This window comes from Megalobrama amblycephala, linkage group LG12 (assembly GCF_018812025.1).
Source record: "Megalobrama amblycephala isolate DHTTF-2021 linkage group LG12, ASM1881202v1, whole genome shotgun sequence".
Taxonomy (NCBI): domain Eukaryota; kingdom Metazoa; phylum Chordata; class Actinopteri; order Cypriniformes; family Xenocyprididae; genus Megalobrama; species Megalobrama amblycephala.
The window spans coordinates 21,460,675-21,483,874 of NC_063055.1; the positions used below are offsets into that span (position 1 = coordinate 21,460,675).

The 23,200-nt window shown below is 37.8% G+C and overlaps 1 protein-coding gene across 4 annotated transcripts in view; it reads right to left on the bottom strand.

The window, feature by feature from the left end:
* The window catches only part of specc1la (sperm antigen with calponin homology and coiled-coil domains 1-like a), a 46,003-nt gene that overhangs the window by 7,173 nt on the left and 15,630 nt on the right, over positions 1-23,200 (bottom strand). For 2 of the 4 annotated variants that reach the window (XM_048209637.1, XM_048209638.1), the window contains 13 exons: positions 15,456-15,621; positions 15,182-15,335; positions 14,337-14,668; positions 12,063-13,361; positions 11,767-11,974; positions 9,959-10,071; positions 9,357-9,532; positions 7,818-7,981; positions 7,579-7,718; positions 3,361-3,451; positions 1,548-1,637; positions 570-732; positions 250-352 (listed from right to left, as the gene is read on the bottom strand). In XM_048209637.1, coding sequence (XP_048065594.1) covers positions 250-352; positions 570-732; positions 1,548-1,637; positions 3,361-3,451; positions 7,579-7,718; positions 7,818-7,981; positions 9,357-9,532; positions 9,959-10,071; positions 11,767-11,974; positions 12,063-13,361; positions 14,337-14,668; positions 15,182-15,335; positions 15,456-15,584 — 3,162 coding nt within the window. In that variant the 5' untranslated portion in view covers positions 15,585-15,621. Of the gene's footprint in view, positions 1-249; positions 353-569; positions 733-1,547; positions 1,638-3,360; positions 3,452-7,578; positions 7,719-7,817; positions 7,982-9,356; positions 9,533-9,958; positions 10,072-10,484; positions 10,503-11,766; positions 11,975-12,062; positions 13,362-14,336; positions 14,669-15,181; positions 15,336-15,455; positions 15,622-23,200 lie in introns of all 4 variants that reach the window. The other 2 variants (XM_048209639.1, XM_048209640.1) reach the window with 2 other exon arrangements.

The following is a 23,200-nucleotide window of genomic DNA, read 5'->3' on the forward strand; positions in this document are numbered from 1 at the left end:
ATTTTGTTAAGCTGTTAATTATGCAAGTAAAATATATATTTCACGTATAGGCCTATTTATTCCTTTTCTATATATTGTTTTATTGTATTTTTCTCCATTCACTGAAGCACTCCAGGTGCGTGGTGTGACAATGTGTGAATATATATATATATATATATATATATATATATATATATATATATATATATATATATATATATATATATATATATATAAATAATGTTGTGCTTTACATGTTAGGGAACCAACCTGATAGCCCTCGGTTTTCTTCTGACACCATCTCAGCAGTGCATTTCTTTTAGAACCACCATATTCACGAGCCAAAGCTGACAGAGGGTCTTTTCGCTCCTCTCTACATGGATAAACAAACCAATAATGACTGTTTTAGCAACCTTGTTATTATTCAGCTCAGAAGAAGTATTCCAGAAGTTTAGATTCATAGCACAGAATATTTTGAACTGGTCAAGGTGCATGTCCATTGATGGACATTACATTTATATGAGAAACGAAACAAAAGTGTGCATGATACAGCATGTGTGCAGGTTAGTCAGATCTAGGCAGGTGCGTACCGAAGGCGGCTGCGTGCTGTGGGGTTGACGGAGGCCGTGGGGGAGGAGGACGAAGACAGGGATAGAGGAGGTGCAGCAGAGCCCATGGCCATCAGAGAGGAAGCTGGGCCTCCATCAGGAGTACTAATATCTCTCTTCGCCTCTTCGCTGCTTCTCCGAGACACTAAACAGTGGAGACAGAAAAAGTTTGATCATCCTTTGGGTAACAGTAGTCCCTATTCTTTTGGTTTATACTAGTGGTATAAAATTCATTGTAATCCAATGTAACAATGTGAGTACTATGTGTTCATCTGCTCTTTTAATCTTTTACTAAAAATCAAATCTACTTCCTGCATGGATGCATTCATTTAATTGTCCCTCCAGTTACATCAGTGTCTTCAGAATATGAAAATAATTATGAATAGTGTCATTCTTGTCAGAGGAAATATTTTCGCCCCTAGTGAATGTAAACTACCTTTCAAAAATTTAGGATTGGTAAGATTTTTTAAAATGTTTTTGAAGGAAGTTTCTCACCAAGGCTGCACTTGTTTGATTAAAAATACAGTAACAACAGTAATATTGCGAAATATTATTACAATTTAAAGTAAATGTTTTCTATTTTAATATATTTTAAAATATAATTTATTCCTGTGATGGTAAAGCTGAATTTTCAGCAGCCATTACTCCAGTCTTCAGAGTCACATGATCCTTCAGAAATCATTCTAATATGCTGATTCTAATATCATAATTGTTTTCAGGATTCTTTAATGAATAAAAAGGTCAGAAGAACAGCATTTATTTGAAATAGAAATCTTTTTTAACTTATGGTTCAATTAATACATCCTTGCTGATAAATGTCTCACAAAACATACTGACCTCAAACACTTTTGAATTTATGAATAAGACATTACAGCACTGACTACATGAGTGCATTATTTGAGGGCTTATTATTAGCATTGTGTTTGTATAAGTTTGATTTTAAATGGCTTTGAGCTTCACCTGTGATGGTCTTTGATGTGTCCATATTTGAGACCCTCTGAAGAGCTGAAGTAGGACGACTGCCATTGGCTGCTCTGAGTAGATGCTCAGCTGAAGACAGAAAGACAGAGATATTGTCATAATCATGATTTTAATATTTGTTCATCTGGGAGCTAAGTATAACTCTGGAAATTCTAGGGGGAAAAAAACAAAATGAAAGAAAAGAATGAATGGTGCAGTCTACAAACACACAATACTAACTTGACATATTAACAATAAAATGTTATTGCACATTGAATCAATGACAATCAAATGCTATTACAAGTTTAATCAAAGAAATCAATCTATAAAATTGAAAGGAACATTAGAGAGAAAAAAACTAAAGTTGACAGCCAACAAATCTCAATAGCTGTAAAAGATCGGAGGGGCAACCAATTGGCCCCACATGAAACTCATCCCACCAATCATAACACTGTCATTTCCCCAGAGAGAGGATGTTAAGAGTTCCCTGTAAGCAGCCGAACATCTCAAAAACAAAACGGCTCTATGCCCTCTCTCGCACGTTCACAAACACACACTGCCGCTCTTTCCAGAATAATAATGGTGAAAATGAGTGGGGAGGGGGCATTGAAACCTGAGTATGTGTTTATACTTGGTGTATTTTCGCACGAGTTATCACATATGAGGTCACCATGAGTTCAGAGCTGCTTTTGCTAGGTCATAAACTTCTGGTGTTGGGAAGGAGACTGGAAACTACCTCACAGATCTAAATCCTAGGAAATTTACCAGATTATGACTTCAGGAAAATCTGGGTGATGTGATTCACATTATGCATGCAATTTTTGTTTTTGCAGTGGGTCATAAGTCATGAAATAGCAGTCATTTGTTCATTCACCAGGTCAGGGTAGAGCGGCACAACAAGCTTCCCACTCTTTCTGACAAACACATTTACTTTTTTTTTTATTATTATTATTATTATTATTAGTAAAGTGTTTAAAAAAAAACATTTTATAGACTGCACTCACAAAGAATAATTTATATTTTATATAATATTATATAATTTATATAATATTTTAGAGCTGTGTTTTTAACATAAAAAAATTTTATTCACTAATTTTAATTTTTTTTTTCCAGGTTTGATCAATTTCCATCACTCTTGCTTTACTGGAAATCACAATTTTAATGTACAAAATAATTCCTTGACTGATTAAGTTTTAGTAAAAGCTTGACAGATATTTATTATAATTATTTATTAGTTGTAGTTATATATAATTAATTATTAGTTGTGTAATTATTATATTGTATTGACCATATAATCCATTCATCTAAATAAAAGGTCATTAATAAATCTGATTTTTTTTTTTTTTTGCATGTATACATTTTTTGCACTAAAGCACCTATTTGGTGAAAAGTTTGTTTATGCATTTATATTTTTGTATTATGTGTTTTTATGTTTGAATATGTGTAATTTCTTTGTATTTTTTTGTTTATGTAGCAACATGGTGTCAATATAGTATACTTTGACTTTGATACTCTGTGACTGTGATTTGCACGTTTATAATGTATACAGCACATTAACAACACAATGAATACCCTTATTACCCTTTCATCACCTGAATTCGATGAAAAAATTAGATGTTTGAACATGTTAGAGCTGACAGACATTGGCTACTGAAATGAAAGGCCGACATGACTTAAATCAATAAATCATAAAGGTAATAAATCAATCAGTGTACTGAAAGAAACTGTCCTTAATGGTCATTATTTGTAGTTAATTTCAGTTTCAGTTTCCATTTGAAAGGACTGAAGGAGAAACTTTAAAAGTGTTTGTCACCTGGCATGCTGATGTCCGTGTAGCTGGGTCTTTTGTCTGTAAGCGAGGAGAGGGGCTTTGCAGCAGACATAGAGCCAGAGATGGAGTGTCTCTGTAGGTGATCAACATAAACGGTATTTAAATCATCTTATCAATATATTCAGCGTACATTAGGGCTGGGCGATATATATTGCATGCGACTGTCATGTGCATTTCGTCAGTAAAGCCGGTTCCCTGATTACCGCTAAATCGCCATCACCTGCTTTCAAATGGAGCGGCATTTAATAGACAGAGCCGTAGTTCACTGACAAGCTACGCAATATCGCGTTCATATCACAGATGAATCGCCTTCGATAATGAACGCGATATTGCGTAGCTTGTCAGTGAACTACGGTTCTGTCTATTAAATGCCGCTCCATTTGAAAGCAGGTGATGGCGATTTAGCGGTAATCAGGGAACCGGCTTTACTGACGAAATGCATGTGACAGTCGCATGCAATATATCGCCCAGCCCTAGCGTACATACATTATTTTTCATCAACTGGTCTGATCTGAAACAAAGATAGCATGGCTGAATAACGACAGCAGAGTCACTGCAGGTGAGATAAGATTATGAAAGGAAGTCATGAAAAGATAAATATCTCAAATAATCTACAGCACTACTGAGATTCATATCTACATTTCATTTGAGAGCTTCGCACGCGCTTTTCTGCACTTGAAAAAATGATGGTACTGTAGCTGTTATAAACCTTAGCATCTGATCCTCATAAAAGGCCTCCTTCCCTTCATGACTTCTGCTAGACAGGTTACACATTCACAGCTGGATTGTGGCCAGCTTCAGTTAAACCCGCTTTGCTCTTTTCCCCTAGAATGCTACTCGAATTCTACATCAATCAAAAGTGGCTGCAGACTGCAACTAACATCTCAGGAGGATATGACTTTAGATCTATTTCCTCTTTGTCTGCTGTCCTTACCTCACCTCCCACTACCTCAGTAATGCCCTGACAATCATCCTTATATAACTTCAGTGCTGAACATTTTTAAGGGTGTCACTTTGATATACGCGGTCAATATCAAAAACCGTTTGCGTCCACCAAGCATTACACTGAGGTGAGAAATGAGGTTGGGATCGTTTCATACACTGTGCATGGTTTGCGATGTAAGCTTTGGTTTTTTTGATAGTATGTTTGTAAAGCAGAGATCATATCCCCCCACAAAATCCTACTTTTAAAATACGTATTACTCACATTAAAGCTAAAATGTTTGGTCAAATGAATGGTCAAAATCTACCTTTCTTTTTACTGCTTTGTGTTTTTATTTACCCTTCAGTTAACAGACTAACAACTTAGCTACTAGCTTAACTGCTTAAAAAAGCTCTTCTTATTAGCTCTAACAAGATATCATGACAAATTAAACATTTCCCTTCCTTTGTTTTCCAATTAGCAAGCTAACACCTTAGCCTACTAGCTTCGCAAGTGTTTTAAATGCTCTTTTAAATGATAAGCTAAAAAAAGTCACCAAAAATTAAACATTTCCCTTTATTTGTGTTTTCAGTTAACCTTTGGTAACTAGACAAAGCGCTAACTAATTAAGAAGGGCTCTTCTGATTAACTAGTACAAGATATCATGACAAATTAATCCACCTTCCATTGTTTTCTGTTAACCTTTGGTTAGCAAACTAACAGCTTAGCTTACTAGCTTGGCATTGTGCTAACTGCTGAAAGCCCCTTTAATTAGCTAGAACCATATATGTGACCTGATCCAGCAAAATGAGTCACAGTGACCCAAATTTCAAAATTGAGATTTTGGTATCAATGGAAAGATGAGACAATAAGCTTTAAAATGATATCCTAGTCAAAGTCATACCTTGAATGGTTTTAAAGATATAACCATTTGAATTATGGTTGTCTGCCCTCTTTTTCAAATTGAAAACCTGAGAAAATCGCTTTTAAAGTTTTTTGCCCGTTTTTTTGTTGATATCTTTCAAAATCCATTGCATTAAAAGGAATAAACTATTTATTTTACAGCTTAATTTGACCAAAGACATTTTTATATATATAAATGCTAAACCAGGCTGAAGCTCAAATTATTTGAAAGTATTTATTTGAATTAACACTTTAAGACCTGAAGGCTTTTTTAGAGGGTTTTTTTTTTTTTTCTTTTTCTGAGCGACACACACAAAAGTAAAGACTCATAACTCCAAAACTCTAGCAAGGAGAGTCAAAAGGTAGGTATCATTTGATAGAAAACATTTAAAATTTTAAGAAAATATAAATTACATTTGGACATTTTCTTGCTGAGAAACAGCTGATAAAAGACAAAAATATATATAATTTTTAAAAAAATAATTTTTCTTTTTTTATTATTTGACATGGAATAACTCAGGAACACAATAAGATCGCTAAAAAAAAATATTTTTTGGTGATGCTCTCCTATATGTGAGATGCATCTGGTTCAAATTTCGTGGTGATAGCATAAAGAATAGTTTGAAAAATTGTTGTTCATTTTTCTCCTCAGCCAGGTGGCGCCAACGGGCGGTAAACTCCGGTTTAGAGGAGCTTCTCAGCACTCGTTAGGAGTTTTACAAAATGGTTAGATGCATTAAAAAGATGAGATTCTAAGCTTTAAAATGATATCTATTTTGTGTTATTCCACGTTGGAAAACGAACATGGATGGGTCCGGGAACATTGGATACACACTGCATCCCGGAGAGATGAGAGACATGTTTTTAGCCAAGTATGTTAAATCATTCCGTGAGTAATATCTTGTGATCAACGCAATATATTATATTGATTTTGGATTCGTTTTAATCTTGAGAGTCTGCTTTAAATATTGATGTGCCATTTTTATGATCTGTGCATTTTTCATGAAGTTATGAGCACGTGAAATATACATACTTGTATTCAGTTAGCGGCTGTGCTGTTTTTGTTGTAAACGCATATTACTCAGACTCATTAGAGGATGAAAACAACGCAACAGAAGCATGTTGGAGGCTTGATATGAAAGTTTAAAGTCTTTGGTTTTGTATGCAAAAATAATTTTTGTGCTACCTATATGGATTCAGTTTTTATTGGCTTTTAAAGAGAGACGCAAATGGGAGTTTTATTTTATAAGGCGCGCTAGTCTGACAGTAGGATGGCTGGACCGATCGCGTGCCTGTCAGTCGAAACGGGGCTTCCCATTGTTAAAAATCAGCGTTTAGGTCAGTGTGTTTACATTTTAAAGCTTTTTGATTTATTCTATACAACGTGTAACACCATATTTGTAGAGCAGAGATAATGACGTTTCAGGCGATACTGGGAAATGCTCATAAGTGACGAGAGGAGTTGAGAAGTTAGGGGCGTCCAGCGAATTTAGTAAAACCATGTCAAATTTAATAGCCATTTAAATACCTTTACTCAATTATCTGAACCACGAAACTTTGGGAGATTATTTTTGAAAGTCTGTTCTTTGAAATTAGCCTAAAAAAAAAAATTGATTTTTTCATTGTTTTTCCACATTATTGGCCCATATCTTAAAATAGAACTTTGCGACTTCCGACTCATTTCGCCAGATCGGGTCACATATTATGACAAATTAAACATTTCTCTTTTTGGTTTTCAGTTAGCCTTAAGTTAGCATGCTAACAACTTAACCTACCAACTTAGCATAGAGCTAAAATGTTAAGAAAGCTATTTTGACAAGCTAGAAAAAAAGTCACAAATAAAAAAACAAAAACAAATTCGTGTTTTTCAGTTAACTTAAAGAAAAAAAAATTAAACATTTCACTTTATTTGTATTTTCAGTTCTTTAGTTAGCAAGTTAACTGCATAGCTTACTAGCTTAACTTAGCACTAAGTGCATAAGAAAAGCTCTTTTGAAGAACTAGATGATAAAGTGCACCATTTTTATCAAGCACTGAGGAAAGGAGGACAGAGTCTTGCATTACTGGAACCGAAAAACTCGTTGGATGTTTGGCATCCAGAATGCATCAGAAGTGACGCCTGCACTAGAAATAAAACGTAAAGGAAACCAAACTATCCCACAGTGGAAATTCCATAGTTCTCATGAATGAGCCGATTGCTGCGAGAACTGTCAAGAGGCCCAGAGGAGGAGGAAGTGCTGCTATCTCAGAGGTTTCCGAGGTTCAACAAGCAGGAAAAGAGTCAGAATGCTACTGTTTGATGTTCACAGTGAAAATAACTCTCTCTGCAGCACTGCATAATATATTATGTGTCATTGTGTAACTCCTGTAGCTACCTGTATTGGTGAGACAGCAGCAGCAGGTGGTGTCTTCATAGGGCTGGGACTGAGGGGTGTGCGGGGTAAGGGGGCAGTCGTGGTTGTGCTTGTGGCAGCGGTGGCTGCAGCAGCAACTGCAGTAGCATTAGCTCCTGGACCTGTGGCCACACCAAAACAGACTAAATTAACCTTCTGTGAAAATTAAAGATGCCTCATTCACATGAAACTTTTAGCAATGCTCAACAAAGGTGTGATACCCTGTGAGGCACTGTCAAAGCTTTTGATGAGAGTTTTGACGGTGGGAGATGGCTCGGAAGTCGTGGAGGGGCGTCGACTCAGTCCCATGCCCTGCCTGAGTGCAGCCAGGTCCCTCTCAACGGCGTTCATGTAGTTATACACACGTCCACGCTCCTCGTCTTGCCTTTGACACAGCACAGAGTCACATTTTCAACATGGATACTCTGTCTGTTTGCAGACAGGAAACTCTTTATTAAATTTAAATGATTATGTGATCCTCATCTGCTACATCTAGGCCTTAATATAATTAACCCAAACACATGTGCTCACCGATAATTAATACAAGGCTGTTCTAAACAGCACGATATGTCGGTACTAGAAAGGCATCGCGATAACATACTTTAAGAATGACAGCTTGAGTGCTCAGCTTCTACTCTCATACACTGGCTGTAAAAAACTTTATATATCCGTGCAGGACAGCCTAAAGTTATTGACACGTTAGCGTGATAAAGAAACCTGCATGAATGAGGAAAACAAAGCATGGGACATGCTTGGTGTTAAAAACAGTTATTAAGCGCAATAAGCCTCAGAAAAAGGAGTCAATGCAATATTGCCGCGCTATCACACACTCAAAGTCTGTGCACAGAAAGCCGCCTCTCAGACAGCATGCAATCTTAAATTCAGATCTCTTTCGCGACGTATTGTGCTTGCACGGTCAAATACACACAATTATGTCAAAATGCCCATCTGGCAATCATTCACATAAACACAGTCTGTTATGACTGTGAAAATCAAATTAATGCATTAGGTCTTATAGTGACAGCAGCCTACTGTACATAACTGCTCCTGTTTAGATCTATAATGTTAATCAAAATAAATAAATAAAAATCACTCACTGCTCTTCTTCACTAAATGGATTTAGTACCTTTAATAAGAACCAAATTTTATTAAATACATACAATGAAGACTTTGCAGTGCTTTATTTTTACATTTTGATTTTTTAATTCAATTTCTGTATTATTTCTTACTTGAATGCTACTGTTAAAACAGACCTGCTGTACCTGAAAATATTAAATCACTGTTTAATTTGTGTCTTTGTTGTATTGTATTTGTCCTATTGTTTGTTACTTACGTCTTTGTTCTTATTATTAATAAAAAAGATAAAACAAAAAAAAAATAACTTTTGTGACAAGTGAACTTTCCAACAACATTCCAATCAACCAATCATATCTGAGGGACAAGTTTATAGTTTATGTTAAGTTAAGGCTTACAACCAGGGTTAGGTGCTTCTACATCAGTGTTATTCACCTATCAAGGGAGGAAATGCTCAAATAGCAGTGCAGGCACACACTGGTAAAGTGAGAGATTTCAGGTTTTTTATTTATTTAATTAGATTTTTTTTATTTAATTATATTGATTTTATGTAACAGAGTTTGAAGCAAGATATTAAAACAAATAACTTCAAGACCAAAAACAAAAGTATCAAATTTTGTCACTGAGTCACTGAATAATGCACAGTCTGAGCAGAATAACACTATGCCCCAGCCTTTAACACTTACTTGCGGTTTTTAACTTCATCTAGCTCTTTGCCCAACTTCTCGTTCTTCTCTTGGGCTTCTTGCAGACGGCGGCGCAAGTCACCAATCTCCTCCTGAGCTTCTGACTTGATGTCATTAGCAATGACCACAGCAGTCTGCAGATCCGCTTGGAACTGACGCCACTCTGCTGACTCTTCCTGAACATATATAAATGCACAAGCACAGAGGCACAAAATTAGTACGAATAATTTTAGACATGCACAGGCATTTTTTAAGAAAGTAAATTTATTTAAATGTAATGCAAAAAAAAAAAGTATATTTAAAATAAAATGTAAAATTTAAAATGCAAAAGAACTGCACAGTACATTCATATGAAAGGCCTGGACATCAGTGGGTTAAGTCAAACATTAATTAACAAAAAAAAAAAAAAAAGTGGGCTCATGAGTGTCCTCCAAGAATGTATGTTAGATGAATTTTCTCTAGTAAGAAATTAAGATTTTGCTGTGGTTTTATCCTAACATAACACTCAGAAGCTGAGGACACCCTTTCAAATAATGCCTGTCTGTGAAAGCCGGATGAATCCTCAGATGACCGCATGAACTGCCATCCTTGCCCTCACTCACCCTGAGTCTGCGGTGCAGTATCTTTATCTCTCTCTCCATGTCGTGCTTCTGATCCTGAAGCTTTTTCATCGAATCTGCCAGGAAACCGGAAGGAGAGCGAATGAGCATGTGAACTGAGGGCATACAGGGTTCATATGGGGGGAAAAAAGAAAATCACTGTTGCTACAGTGCAGAAATTATGTAATAAAAGCATTATGCATTCTAAATGTCACCACAAAGGATAAAAGGTGACAACTGAATAAAAGATATAATCTCTCCTTACAATTTCCACTGATATTTGTGAACTGTAGCAATCAAGTGATGTTAGAAAAACATCATTCATTTACTGTTGTTTCATACTACTAACAAAATAAGTGAACCATGTTCTTAAACGACTGGCACCACCATGTGGTGATATGAGGAAGATACAACAATTAGAGCCTCTCCTAGAGTTGAACATAGCATGCACCCAAACTTCCCACAATCATATTCATATTATCAGATCCATCTTGCACACAGAACTGAAAAGTATGTGCGAAAACACTACCTGACTGCAAAGAAGCTTCTTGGAGTCAGGATGGGCAGATTTTTAATCAGTCCGCAGGGAAACAAAATCATGTTTAATAGGTACCAGTGTTTCAGCAGGAAACTAGATATTCACAAGCAAAACTTGTTTTCTCTCTGTGAAATAATCAAGTACTTCTTAATTTTGAACAGATACAAATTCTGATCACTACAGCTATACATTTCCATCAATTTCTGCCGTTTTCTTTACAACTGCTCATGGACACTGTAACACCATATTTTATTTTTTTCCCTGTGCTACAAGTCTGGTATCATCCATTTTAGATTTAACTGTCCATAAATGGCAGGTAAAAAATAAACTGGTTGGTTGCTTTACATGTAATGAGTTTCCCAACCCTGTTCCTGGAGGCACCCCACTTCCTAATCAAACATGTGAATCAACTCATCAGCTTATTAGTAGATACTTCAAGACCTAAAATGGAAGAGACTGTCTGAGGCCACCTGGTATTAAGATGCATTTTGGTCGATCAGATCACAAATGGACGACGTTACATACAGGTGTAAACAGGCAGGGTGTTAAACGTTTTGAACTTGTCCACTTTTGACCACTTCCAGTGGTAGTCGAAATCGCATTCGACTGGATTGCTTTTGTAGTGGAAACACTTATGTGGTCAAATGTATTCCAACAGCCAGTAAAGACCACCTACTCTCCACCTACTGACCTAACATGTAAACATTACGGGAAGTGCGCTAACCATATGTGATTTAAACTTTGTCGACTGAAGACCAAAGTTTGGTTTGAAGACAAAATAAATGTACCAAGCACAATGTTCTCTCACCATTCGTGATTTCTAACATGCACTCACCGCGTTTGACCAGTCTTGGAAATGAAAACTCTTCGTATATGTTTTCTGTCGTCTCTGGGCGCGTTCAAATATAAATTGCGCAAGCTTATTTTGTCCATTAGATCAAAGATATCAGGAGAGAGTTGAAAGTGGACAAAAGGGACAAAAGATGGATTAAAATACCAGGTGGAAATGGGCGTGTCTCCCTCGTCCATTTGTGATCCGATCGACCAAAACGCATCTTAATGCCAGGTGGAAACAGGGTCTAAATCAGACCTAAAACACTGATTTAGACAGTCTCTTCTTGTGTAAGTGGGTGGTTCTTGGTCAGAATAAGCGGCAAAACAGATCAGTCCTTAAACTGCAAGACTATGCTGAACAGTTCAGCAAGCAATAAACTTGTTTAGGTCAGGAGAAGACCAAAATCAGCATGTGTAAGTCAAAATCTGTCAAACTCACTCTCCAGGTCACTGATGATGAGGTTGTCATGAAGTTTGACGGCTCTGTGCTGCTCCACTTCATCCTCCAGCTCAAAGATTGTCTCCTTCATGTCTCCAATTTCTGTCTCTTTTTCCTGCATGTCCTCACGTTGCTTCTCTAAAACCCTCTTTTGCTCGGCCAACTCTTTCTGCACCTCACTCTGGAAGTCCCTGTACTCAGCGTCCAGCTGAACCACCACAAGAGAAGAGATGGAGTAAGTACTCAAACAGGCTCCTAACAGTTCTTAAATCAACTGAACCAGTGCTCGTGCTCACCTTGTTGAGGGTGTCCTGCAGACATGCCACCTCATTGCGAGCGTGGCCCAAATCGTCCTGTAGTTTGGAGGCTTTGGCTTCAGCTTCCTCCTTGTCCAGCCTAACCCCCTCCAGGAGCTGGTGGATGTCACTCTTATCTCCACCATTGTGGATGGAGTAGAGCTCAGCGACCTTTTGCCTCTCCTGCTCCAGTAACGCCCGACAGCGGCTCAGCTCAGCCTGGTCATTGTTGACTGCAGCTTTACACTCCTCCAGCACTGCCGCCATGCCGGATCGCTCCTGCCTTTCCACATCTAGAAGTCGCTCCATGTGATGGTTGCGCTCCTTCAGCGCTGCAATCACACTCTGAGCATCAGCGTTATCCTGCTCGGCCATTTTTAGAGTATTGCTCAGATGTTGCTGCACGCCCAAGAGCTGCTCGCGCTCAAAGCGAGCATTTTCCGCAAGCTCCACATAGCGCTGCTCCAGCTCCAGGTATCGGCCACTCTTGATGTCTTCGTCTACCGAGTAAGCCACACCGTGCTCGTCCAGGAGAGAGCGGAAGTACTCGATCTGACGGCCACAGTGCTCCAGTTTGTCACTCTGTTGACAGAGTGAATCCATAAGTAGAACCTTTTCTTCTCCCAGGCGTTCATTTTCGCCATTTAGCTCCTGCGTGATTTGTTGCAGGTCGGCCAGTTCCTGTAGAGTGGCTTGGAGCTCCTCGGCCGTGCTGTGTTGGTTCTCCTCCATCTGGTGAATACGCTCTGTCAGGCATGCCACAGACACCTCACTGGTGTTGCCACTGCTCCCCTTACGAGAGGAATTGTGACATTCCGGGGCGCCACCTTCAGACTCAGAGGACGACGAGGAACCGCAGCCTGAGGGAGCATCCAAGGCATCGTCACTGGAGGTCACCGCTTGGTAGACCTCACTGGACTCGCTGTCTAGGTTGTCCGTTGAGCCACTTCGCTGGCCTCCAGTAAGGAGGTCCTCCATAGAGCCTGGTGCTGATCCCTCCACAGAGGAGGCCACAGTAGCACAGTCTCCATGACCTCCACCACCTCCAGAGGAGGAAAGTTCAGGACTGGTGGAGGGAAAGCCAAAGGTCTTCTCAGCCCCATCCAGTCTCTGCTCCAGGGAAAAGCCCAGAGCATTGAGGCGGTCCTTCAGCATACGATTTTCATTCTTAAGCAGGTTGAGCTCTCCACGAATGGCCTGGTTCTGCTCCTGCAGGAGCAGCAGCGTTGATTCCACATCTGCAGCTGTGATCACTGCAGCCGCCTCCCTCTCGGGTGGCCTCTCATCCTCCTCATCTTCCTAGGGGTATATTAACATCATGGTGAGGGCTTTTTTTGTCTGTTCTAAAGTCTTCACAATCAGTTCTGTCACATTACAGATGCACCAACACTACTCACTGGTACTTGTATCACCACATAAATACTATCTACATTCTAATATGATTATACAGCTGACCAAATATTTACCATATTTGTTAAAATCATAGAGATATCTTTTAATTGAGTCACTATAGAAGCCTTTTTTCCACCTCGCAGTAACAAAAAAGTGAATAAAAAAGTAACTATGACTTTATATCTCACAATGTGACTATATCTCACAATTGCAACCTAATGTCAATGTGACTTAATACTCAATACTGTCTCGTAATCACAACAGTATATCTCATAGCATGGCTTTACATCTCATACTTTTAAACTTTAGCTCACAATTACATTTTTAATTTTTTCTCTGAGGCAGGTGGAAAGTGAAACGCAACATGCTTCGGCTTGCCAAAAACAGAATTTTTTTTCTGATTGTGCCATTTGTTTTAGTAGATTTTGAAAATGAAAAACCATTTTATTTTTAAATTACAGTAGTACTGCATATAGGCTGGATCAGTTTTCCTTGGATTGCTATGCCGCTGCTGAATCTACAGTGCCACAGAACATTATGAAAATAAATTATATTTTACCTGAGTTGTGATACTGCAGTCTGAATTTAATGTGATAAGATAAAAAGATTGGGTACCACAAAATAATTCATAGACAATACATGAACTAGTTTACTGTGTTGCCTTTGCTGGCTACATGCATCTGACTCACTGGATCTTTAAATGAGAGTTAAACATCATTCCAATATGGACACATTCACAAAAGAGTTTTGTTGCAATAAAATTTTATTTTAATTCAAATAATACAATAAACTATGTTATAAACAGTCTTGTTTTGTTTAGTATGTAGTTAGGACCAAAAATCAAAATGATCATGCAGCAATATTATAAGAAGTTGATCTAACCTCAGGAAGTCCCAGCTGCACCCTCATGTCCCTCAGCTCACCCCGTAGCTGTAGGATTTCCACGTCTTTGCTCTTGGCCAGACCTAACAGATTTTTCACTTTGGCCTCCAGGGCCACTTTATCGCTTAGCTGACCGTCAGATTTTGATTTGCTCATGCGGCTCTCTGAGTCTGAGTTTTGGACCAGTCCGCGGGAATGTCTAGGCTGGGCTCGATCAGAAACTCCAGTGAATGACTGCTTCTTACTGTTGGAGTTTCTTGAGTTTCTTAAACGGTCTCGTGAGGTGTTTGACTCCTTGGAGGCCGTGGATGATGTCCGTTTGCCAGATGGGCCTTGTGAAGACAATGACAAATATGTGAACAAATGAACAAAACATTACACCTCACAATGCTGAAACTTCAACCATTCAAAATTAAGAATCATATTAACATAAAGGGGTTTTAACTGTTAATTTACCTACAAGTTTCATGTCTTTACTAAACTTTTACAGTTTATATATATAGAAAAATCAAAGCCACAAATCCAAACAAGTTGTGTTCCAAATGTAAGGTTGATATCTCCAAAAATGGGCTTTCAGTAAGATTTTGTTTGGATGCAGTACCAAACGTTTCCACTAGATTAAATTTGTTTCCCATTAATTTCCAATGCGGTCATTTTTTACCATGATTTTTTTCAGGACTATCTAACCTTTTTGAATCATGTCCATGAGTTTTTGTGTATGTGTGTGTGTGTGTTCACTTAGCAAGTGCCAAAACCTTTACCAAGATTTTTACCAGTCCAATGAAGTACAAAATAAAAAAAAAAATCTGTCAAAAATGACCGAAGAACACCAGAGGGTTAAATACCTGAGTTGGTCTTGGTCTTGGTGTCAGGGTTATTAGTGTTTGTTCCACAGGATGTTGAGTGAGTTGAGTTTGATTTCTTGCCCTTGGCAACACTGCTGTTTGTCCCTGCACTGCTCCCAGCCATAGCAGCTAGAAGATCGTCATCGCTTTTGACCTGTTGATCAAACATTAATGAATCACCAAAAACGTCACAATAAAAGAATGACCCAAATATTAGTATTAGTTTGAATATCTCAAATACAAGTTGTTGATTTGAGCAAGAAAGTGATGTTACCTTGGAGAGCGGAGCTGTGGTAGGGCTCTTAACAGCGCTTTTGCCAGCAGAGGTTCCGGCTGTCACTGTGTCACCTTTACCTCCTCCACTTGCTGCCTTATTCCCCACTGGCCTGCCTGCTTTCTTCATACTGTGCTCGCTCCTGGTGATGCATCTACCCCTCAGTCTATGCAGAGGGAGAGAGAGAATAGAAGTTACAATTTATAGATTTACTGTGACTAAGGGTGCTTTCACATTAGCACTTTTGGTTCGATTGACGCCAGAGTTTGGTACATTTGGATGATGTGAAAATTGTCTTCTGAACTCGGGTGCGGTTCGAGTCCGCTTAAAAAGGGTGGTCTGGGGTGCGGTTCAAGTGAACTCCAGTACGGTTTGCTTCTGATATGAATGCAAACGTACCAAATTGCGTGAGTGAACCACTATTAATACCATATTATTTGATAAAAATGCGTGTTTGTGTACGTGTTTCACTTTCCTGACGAGCGTGCAGGGGCGGACCCAGGGGGTGGCCACCCTTGGCCACCCCTTTGGCCACCCCGCTCACAATTGCTGTTTCTGTCTACTTTTTTTGTTGACAAGATTGCGTTATTAATTTAATTTATTAATTAATTTATTAATATGCCTGCAAGTGAGGAATGATTAAAAAAAAGAAGAAGAAAAAAAAGGTCAAATTCACTCAGCATTCCATGATCTCAATTACAATTTAAAAATTAACTGGATTCAGTTGTGTTGTAGGCACAGTCCAGTATAATCAGACTAATTTTTACATTTAAATAATGAAGATTTCTGTGCCACCCCTGACTGGTTGCTGGCCCCTGCCTGGCCACCCCTACGAAAAAATCCTGGCTCCGCCACTGCGAGCGTGACTGACATGCTGCAAGCAGAGAGCTGTAGTGTCTCATTTCCACTCGCCTTCAGTGCTCTACATTCGCGGCAGATAGACGCAAGTGCTGTAATGAACAAAACCAACGGTTCAAAAACAAAAATATAAAAGTGAGGAGAGCAACGTTGCATTTTGTCACCTTCTCCTGCGCCGTCGTTACTAAGCAATGGAGTAAACAGCTGCTGGTTTGATGACGCAAACGAACCGCGGTTCGGACCCAAATAATATAATGTGAACACAGTCCAGTGGGGGCAGGGGGAGGGGAGAGCAATCGAACTCGGGTTCGGTCCAGGCAATCGAACCAAGTGTGAAAGCACCCTAAGCTTGCTAAATGGAAAGGATTAGAAATAAAAGGCTGAGATTCTTTAAAGTAGTTTGGCATATGAATAAGAGGCAGAGAAGAAGTTTAGTTTTCAAGTATTACTAACATTTGAAAAATCAATTTAGCTAAAAATAACCAACATGAAGAAAGCAAATAAAAGAAGATCTCATGACTGTGTCTCATGGTCAGCGAGTCTCTTAAAAATAAAATCATTTGCTTTCACATGTGAAACCACATTACTTGAGGGAAATGTTATAAACTTGTGCTATTTGTAAAAATATATTTTTACATCCAAAAATGTTTAAAAATAGGCCTATTACAATTAAAAAATAAAAAGTATATATATAAAACTTTTGTTAAAAATTGTATGTATGTTTTTCAATATTAAAAAAGGATTTAAAAATCTTTGGAATATGGTTAAAAATTTATGTTTGAAATTATACATTTCAAAACTTGCTGAGAATTCTATAAATGATTTGCAATTCATATGATACACATTGATACATACATGATACAGGCTAAATAAAATTAATTAAAAAAAATACTTGGCATCTGGCACATTTTAAACTAGTCATTTTACCTATAAAATGTTTTGTTTTTCTTTATTATTTTTATTGCACAGAAAAAAAAAAGACTCGTTTGAAAGTCTTGATACAGAGGTTCAAAAGGAAATATCTGTTTACTTCCACCAGGGGGCAGAAGGGACTAAAATAGCAGCTGAAGAGCACCACTGGGTTAAAGGCTGAAAGCATAGATCACATCTTTCTCAAGGCTAGTTTATCAGAAACAGTCTTTTGGCAAATTAAGCATGATGCTGACTGTTGCTGAAGGTCTGATTGGTTCTAATGACATGGTCGGGCTCACATGTGTTCTTTGTGTGGTAAAGCACCAAGGCAAACTAGGCGTATAAGCACAGCTTGTCATCAGCTGTGCTTGAGGCCTCACTATGAGTTCATAGAAGAGCCTGCTGTCTGTCTGCTGGGGTGTTGCTCTCTACTGTATATGCTGCTGAAAAACAGTGCCTTAAAAGGCAGCAAAATCCTGGGTGTGCTCAGAACAGATCAACATAATACCAGAGCTGCCCATCTGCACAACGGGAAAACCTTCAACTTATTCACTTTATTTTTATAGACAAATTCCTACTGAAGAGTGAAAGCGTGATCTCAGACCCATGTGGTTCAAAGAAACAGATTTCAAGTAATGAGAGGGCAGCAAGCTAGGGTAATTATTCTGGGCATCACACACTAATAGTGCCTAGAGATCAGAGCTATTAGATTCTATCGCGGAAAGAACATCTGAAGAGCATTATTGGAGACTCATTATATCACTATTCAGCTTCAAAGCTAACCACACTACAAACAATTCACTCATATAGATCACAGCACAACAAAGAACACAATGTTAATAAAATTTAAAGGTCCCATTCTTCGTGATCCCATGTTTCCAACTTTAGTTAGTGTGTAATGTTGTTGTTAGAGTATAAATAAAATCTGTAAAATTTTAAAGCTCAAAGTTCAATGCCAAGCGAGATATTTTATTTAACAGAAGTCGCCTACATCGAACGGCCAGTTTGGACTACATCCCTCTACTTCCTTCTTTAATGACGTCACTAAAACTGTGTTTTGACTAACCTCCGCCCACAGGAATACACAAAAAAGGGGGCGTGGTCTTGTTGCGCTCCCACGGAGAAGAGCAAGAGTTGCGTTTGTAAAGTGTGTTTGTCGCCATGTCGTCGAAACGCTGTTATTTTCATCCCGCAGTCCAATCACCTTTGTTTGGCCTTCCCAGGGACGCTGTACTTAGAAATCAGTGGTTACAATTTATGTTTAACTCGGTTCCCGAAAATTATAATCCACATGTTAAACTATGTGCAGCACATTTTACTGAGGACAGCTTCCTCAATCTCAGTCAGTTTAATGCCGGATTCGCACAAAGATTATTTTTGAAAGATGGAGCAGTTCCCTCTTTGTCTGGAGAAGGCGTTGTTTGTGGACCACAACCGGTAAGTGCATTTTATTATTTACGTTGGTGCGTTTAACAGTTTCTGTAACTTATCACACAAAGGGCAACGCTGTTTAGCTTTGTTAACTAGATGGCAATTGAAACTTATCCGACCAAAACTTTTAAAAAGTGTAGTAATTCAACCGGACACCATCGATTGTTGGTGTTTGTTATGATCAGTTTAAATTATTTGTTGATTATATCTGTTATTTACTGTTTAACCACATGCTGGTTTAGCTGCAGCCACGCGAATCATTGTTCTATGTTTAGGCCTATGTAACGTTACCTACTGTAAATAAACAGCTTACCATTGTGACACATCCTGTAAAAGACGTGTTTGCACAGGTTCTACTCGATCCTCTTCATCTATGTTCTCCGGGTCTGATTCCGGCTCAACACTGAGCGCATGCATCTCCCCATTATGGTTATAGGCGTGACCTTTCCGGGCAAGGAGCGCTAAGCTGTTGTCGAATCACAACACAGGAACCGCTGGCACAATCAGAACTTGTTACGTATTTCTGAAGGAGGGACTTCATAGAACAAGGAAGTCATCAGCCCGTTTTTATGACAGTGGAAACAGCGGTATACAGATAAGTAAATTATGTGAAAAAAAACTGTGTTTTTTTACACGCGAAACATGAACACATGTTATATTGCACACTATAAACACAATCAAAGCTTCAAAAAACCACGAAGAACGGGACCTTTAAAGTAAAGTTCAAATTCTGTTATTTATTAACCCTCATGTATATTCAAATCTATGGCTTCATTATGTGGAGCACAAAAATAAGAAACTGTGAAGACTGTCCTAACTGCTCTTTTCCAAGCAATTATAATTGAGCTATTAAAAAACAAACACATACACAAGAGTACCTTAAAAGTACCATAAAAGTGGTGCATATATCTTGTGTGCTATATGCTTCTAAAGCCAAAAGACAACTTTATGAATGAATCATTCGTCAGACATTTTCAATGAACCAGTTGATTTGATTCTCGAGCGCACTGATTTGATTCATTGAGCGGAAAGGCTACATTCAAAATTGGGCAAGTTGTGTGCTTGCTTCAGAACAAAGCAGATAAAACAGATAATATATTTTTAATAATTCTTTATTTTTTAAATAAGGTGTTGCAATGTGCGTGGCTGCTTTCCATTAAAAAGTGGCTACTGTGATATCATCAATCAAAATGTTAAATAATATTGTGATATAAACTGATTATGATATATAATATGATATTGCTTTAAATATAAGCAAGATTTTAGAAAGGCTACATAAAAGTAGCCTTAAAGGTCCCGTTTTTCGTGTTTTTTTGAAGCTTTGATTGTGTTTATAGTGTGCAATATAACATGTGTTCATGTTTCGCGTGTAAAAAACCACAGTATTTTTCACATAATTTACTTAGATGCACGCGCTCAGTGTTATTGTAAACATGTCTTTAATTTTACCCTATCAATTTGAGCCGGAATCAGACCCGGTGATTGGACTGCGGGATGAAAATAACAGCGTTTCGACGACATGGCGACAAACACACTCTACAAACGCAACTCTTGTGTATTCCTGTGGGCGGAGGTTAGTCAAAAAACTGCTTTAGTGACGTCATTAAAGAAGGAAGTAGAGGGATGTAGTCCAAACTGGCTGTTCGATGTAGGCGACTTCTGTTAAATAAAATATCTTGCTTGGCATTGAACTTTGAGCTTTAAAATTTTACAGATTTTATTTATACTCTAACAACAACATTACACACTAACTAAAGTTTGAAACATGGGATCACGAAGAACGGGATCTTTAAAAACAATGACAATTCAGTAAACCAGTGAATAACATGAAACAAAAATTCTGTGAATCAGTGAATAACTTTAAGTCTGCTTATCACACGTAGCCTTCATATAGCTTCAAAAGATTTGGAATATAATAGAGGACTTTTATGATGCTTTTTCATTCTTTATGAGAATGAAATGCTTCAGTCCTTATTTACTGTAATTGCATGAAAAAGTGCAGCCAGTATAGTCTTCAAAACATCTTTTGCGTACTGCAGGGTTAGAACAACAGGTGAGTGTGAGTAAATGTTGAGAGAACTTTTATTTTTAGGTGAACTATCACTTTAATACAATCATGCAAATTACTATAACAAACATTTTTGTCATTATGAGAGACCACTGAAAAAGTGAAAAATTGTTTCTGTTCTGCAACTTAGCCAGTAGTTTCCAAGATGTTTTTGGAAAGACAGCATGAATCACAACTTCAATTTTCCAACCCAGTCCTCTGCACTTGTTATTGGACGATGCAGATCTTTCCAGATTGTTCATTTAATGGATCCCCATTGTCCTCTCAAGCCTGATCATAGCAAGGCAAAGAGCCTGTTCCTCTTGTCTCTCAATGGAAGAGAAAATAAGGCCTAATATGTTACAGCTGTTGCGAGGCAGGGGGTGGGGGAAGTGGGAGAACGTTCACTCATTTCCAATTTACAGACCCCCCAATGGAAAATGGCTTCAGCACGCATTCCCTTAAAGGGAGAGGTTTGGAACACAACTTCTGGCTACATTTTTTCAGAACTACCCTGAAAGAAATGCTGAGTCAGACTTCCAGAAATTAAAACTGAACTCTCCAATATAAATCGCTTATTTATTTATCAATTTAAAAACTCTATCTAGACTATATAATGATTAAGTGTGAATTGTTATATTTATTAGTAAATATGCCCAAAAGTATATTTTGACACGTATGCCTCAGGTGTTCAAATGAAACATTACATTAACAGTAGTGTTCATTTCTGTAACAAAATCTATAACAAAAAATGTTTGTCAATGACACCAACGACATTAAAGGGGTCATGAATTGAGAAATCAACTTTTCCTTGAGTTTTTGATATATGAACAAAGAACGCTCCCTTTGCAATTGCTGGAGCTGTCAATCAAACAGCGCGAGTTTATCAGTGATAAAAAACTCTGTATTATTCGTTTTATTCAATGAATCATGTTTGCATTGTTAGTTATGATGAAAGCATTCGTTAGTGGGCACAAATTGAGTTGCAATGACGAGATCACTGCTTTCATGCGCTCAACAACATGTCTGTGATCGGCTACAATGTTCATCACTGCAACCTTTCATGCCACGATCTAAATATAATGCCACAGATCTAAATGTATTGTTATAATTAGGGCTGTCAAAATAACGCGTCAATTTCGATTAATTAATCTGAGAAAAAATAACACGTTAAAAAAAATAACGCAGATTAATCCATTCCGTATTGACCTTTGAACCTGGAGCCGTTCTAGCCATAGATATACATAATAAAGGCCTTTATTATGTATATCTATGGTTCTAGCCACCATTCGACTGTAAAATGAAGGAGGGAGACGACTGCTGCGCTGATGGACAGAATAAGCAGAGCTCCTCCCTCGTGCGCGCGAGCTCTCTCTCTCTTCAAAGTAAGCACCATCTTTGCACTCTCTCTACCTCACACATAATAATCTAAAATCAACTGACACAATGCTAAAAGTTTGTAAGACCGAATCCGCATTTGGAGAATGTTTTTCCTGAATAACCGTTGGGTGTGAATAGTGCTCAAAAGAAAGTCACCTCATCTTCTCTGACAGGAGCCCTGCACGTGCAGCTGACATAAACCACACTTTCAGTAAACAAAAAGAAAATCCTATCCAGTGGTGAAGTGTTTTCTGTGTTGACAAATCTTTTGCGATGTCCTAATAACAGTCGCGATTCGCACGCAACGCGTCAACGTCCGCTAATGTCCAATTCGCGACCTAATGACTCATTTGAACAGATTAATTTTAATGAATCATGACAACAACTGATCTGTCCACATAGTCTATAATGAATCATTTACTCAAACAACTCTGAAATGAGAACATAAGTGTGCTTACCCCATTTAGCAAGAATGGTTAGTAAAATTAGCCTTAATAATCCACAATATTTTCAGGTTATTTAAATGACAATGTATAGTAAATTAGGCCTACCTATAAAATCAATTAGTTTAGACTGGAGTGAGGTGAAACCAGAACAAAGCAAGTTGTTGTTAGCTAGGTGCATTCAATTGTATATGGTAGAAAATTATATTATTAGTTAATATAACTTCTAAATGCTACTTTTTAATACTTTCAGGTTTAGCAAAAAAGCATCTTCTCTTACAAATGCTATAAAATCACAATTATGTATGCGATTAATTTTGATTAATTAATCAGAGTATGTAATTAATTAGATTAAAATTTTTAAATCGATTGACAGCCCTAGTTATAATCAACGCTTTTACAATTAGTTAGCCTTGAGAGCTGTAATAGGGAAAATGTGCTAAACGTTTTCAAGAGAGTAGTATATTAACATTATAAACACTGAATTAATACCAACATATGAAATTAAATTAATGACATGCATCAGAAAAATTGGGAATGTTGGACAATATATGAATATAACAGCTTGATTTTGCAGTGTTGTCTAATGTCCATTAAAGCAAAAGTGTCCAAAAGTGGGAATTATGTGATAACGAACACAGCAATGTATCATGTATTATAAGATTGTTGTTTGT